General features: G+C 51.8%; 1 protein-coding gene across 1 annotated transcript in view; it reads left to right on the plus strand.

Moving 5' to 3' along the window:
• Positions 1 to 69: 69 nt before the first annotated feature.
• DIP2B (DIP2 disco-interacting protein 2 homolog B (Drosophila)) overlaps positions 70 to 2,823 on the plus strand; it is a gene marked incomplete at its 5' end in the record, with an annotated part of 22,071 nt that continues 19,317 nt past the window's right edge. The window contains 4 exons of the mRNA XM_010140320.1: positions 70 to 189; positions 927 to 1,124; positions 1,362 to 1,453; positions 1,872 to 1,982. Of these exons, the coding sequence (XP_010138622.1) occupies positions 70 to 189; positions 927 to 1,124; positions 1,362 to 1,453; positions 1,872 to 1,982 (521 nt within the window). The remainder of the gene's footprint in view (positions 190 to 926; positions 1,125 to 1,361; positions 1,454 to 1,871; positions 1,983 to 2,823) is intronic.

Below are 2,823 nucleotides of genomic sequence, written 5' to 3' on the forward strand. Positions count from 1 at the left end.
GAAGGAGGTGAGGCGTGGCTGGGAACAGCCCCCCTGAACGCTTTCATTGGACCAAATCTTTCCCTCCAGGTGTTCCTGTGAGCAGTAGAGTCTCTACGAAAATTCAGCAGTTGCTTAACACCTTGAAAAGACCTAAAAGGCCCCCCCTGAAGGAGTTTTTTGTGGATGATTTTGAAGAAATCGTGGAAGGTAACAGCCCCGAGTCGTGGCTTTCGTTGCTCGTTGGTGTCAGCACTCAGACACGCGCGGAGCTGCAGTTACTGATGCCAGTTGTTTTCGAAGGCGACTCTGATCGATTCACTCCTTGCAGCCTGCAGCAGCCTTTGTGGATGGTCTGACAGACACCCGCTGCTCGACGTCATTCGCCGCTCTGCTGAGCTCTGAGCGGCCTCAGCACGAAACTTCTTACAAGAACTTAAACTTACTAACAGAAATAGCTGAACAGATTTTTTTTTTTTTTTTTTTTTTTTTGAAAACGGAAAAGTGCTGCATTGTAGATCAGAATTAAATTGACAGCTAGATTGGTGGTCTGCAAAACTTACATTATTCAGTTATAACAGCAAGTAGTATCTTGTCAGTCCAACCAATGTTAAACACTCTCATGCCTTCATTCCCTTAGGCTGCTTTAATCGGTTCCCCAAAGGGATTGTCCTTACTGGCAATCTCATTATTTGCTGAGATTGCTTTTCTTTTCTCCCATTCCGTGTTACCTTCCTCGGTGGTGTATTGAAATACCTTTTAACGGCACCTTGGGAGGAGGCTGTTCACGACGAGGTTTTCTTTTGCAGAGGAAACGAAACGTGATGGAGGTTGTTAAACCTAAAGGCGATGAGGAAAAGCGTTTGTTTTCAGCATGTTTTTCCAGCTTAACTGTGTGCTAATAAATGAGCAAAGACGAACTGGAAACATGATTGAATTTTCTTTAGTTCCGCAGCCTGACCCGAACCAGCCCAAGCCAGAGGGACGCCAGATGACCCCTGTGAAGGGAGAGCCCCTGGGAGTGGTGTGTAACTGGCCTCCTGCCTTAGAAGCGGCCCTGCAGCGCTGGGGAACCACACAAGCGAAGTGTCCCTGTCTGACAGCACTGGATGTCACAGGAAAACCCGTTTACACCCTCACGTATGGTGAGTTGAGCCCTGGCTTCCCGCACTGACTGCTCCAGGAGAGCAGCAGTGAGAGGACTCGGTCGTTGGTCTTGGTGTGGTTGCAAATACCTCCCTGGTGTTCGAGAGCTTTGTGGCCAGAGCAGCGTGACGGGGCAGGACGGGAGTGCAGGCGGTAACAACAGCGAAGAGCTGAAACCCCCGCGTGTGCGCTGGCTGGACGGGGGACTGTGCAAGTCTCTCTTCTTTGTCTTCTAGGCAAACTGTGGAGCAGAAGTCTCAAGCTGGCCTACACGCTGCTCAATAAACTGGGGACCAAGAATGAGCCGGTGTTAAAGCCTGGAGACAGGGTAATGGCTTCGGACTGGCCGTTCCGCCTCGGCAGCAAACGGGCTGGGGCTCTCTGGGCTTGTTGTGATAGCGAGACTCTTAGCCCAGGGACGGGCTGTTAGGAAGAAACTTCTGCGATGTTTTCAGTCCTGCTGGCTCCTCTGTAAGCAGCTCCTTGGCTCTGGGTTTTGAAATGTGTCTAAGGAAGAGCACTGCGCTTCTGAGAGAAGGACAGAGGGTTAGAGCTCTGCTCTGGCCGGGTGCGTGTACGGGCTGAGGAGCTCGGGCACGTACCAGCCACCCCCTGGAAGAAAGAGTCCTTAAAGATGCTTAAAGACGGTGAAATAACACAAAGGTTTCTGACTTTTACTCACTAGAGATCTGAACTTTATGATATTTCCTTGTATTCAGCTGACAGAACGTTCTTGTGAATCGTAGGTAGCCCTTGTGTATCCCAACAACGACCCGGTCATGTTCATGGTGGCGTTTTACGGCTGTCTCCTGGCAGAAGTCATCCCCGTGCCTATAGAGGTACCTCTTACCAGAAAGGTAACGTTGATGGAGCGTAGAGGAGCGATAGGCTGATGTGAGAGGAAAATCAAGTCAGACCATCACCTTCTGAAAGCGTTTCACAGCGTCCGGCTGCTGCCTTAGCAGCTCTGGACACCGCGATGGGCGAGACCTCTGTGAAGCTGGAGCAGCTCTTTAAAAACGGAAAATGCTATCGACCAGCGAGCTGCGCCGAGCAGCTGCGGGCGGTCGGGCTGCCCCAGCCCTGTAGTCTCCATGCTGTTACTGCAGATAATTTAATCCCGTGAACCTGCCCTCCGATCCGTCCAGCCACGCTCAGCACCTCCCCATCCTCTGACCCTGCTGCCGGCGGGCGGTGCGAAGCGTTGCTGAAGACTTCGAGGCGCTTTTTCCAAATCTTGGCTCAGGGAAGCGCTTTCTTTACCCTTAGCAGAATTTTTGCAGCGTGGCTGTATTGTCACCACGTCAAGAACTGTCTAAAACTCCCGAATTTCACAGAAGCAGCAGGGTAGTGACGAACATATGGCAGGAGAGGCGGCACTGCCATGGCAGGCCGGTCTGGTGATGCTGGGGGAGTCACAGCGCTTTGCTTTCGTTTGTCGGCAACATGACAACTGCTATAGCAACCAGCTCCAAATTAAAACTTCTCCCGGGATTGGCTTAGCGAGGCACCTCGCTGCGGTGTTTTCAGCATTGCGCAACAGAAATTAGTTCCTGGGGAAAGAGAGGCCTTGTGATTTCTGTGTAATTACACGTTTTGCCTTTTTTGCCTCGTGATTCCCCTTGGAAGCATCCGGGCATCAGTGAAAATAAACGGGGAGTGCTCGGTGCCTGGGCGCCGGGCACGAGCCCTCGCTGC

Source organism: Buceros rhinoceros, unplaced genomic scaffold (assembly GCF_000710305.1).
Source record: "Buceros rhinoceros silvestris isolate BGI_N320 unplaced genomic scaffold, ASM71030v1 scaffold22747, whole genome shotgun sequence".
Lineage (NCBI taxonomy): Eukaryota > Metazoa > Chordata > Aves > Bucerotiformes > Bucerotidae > Buceros > Buceros rhinoceros.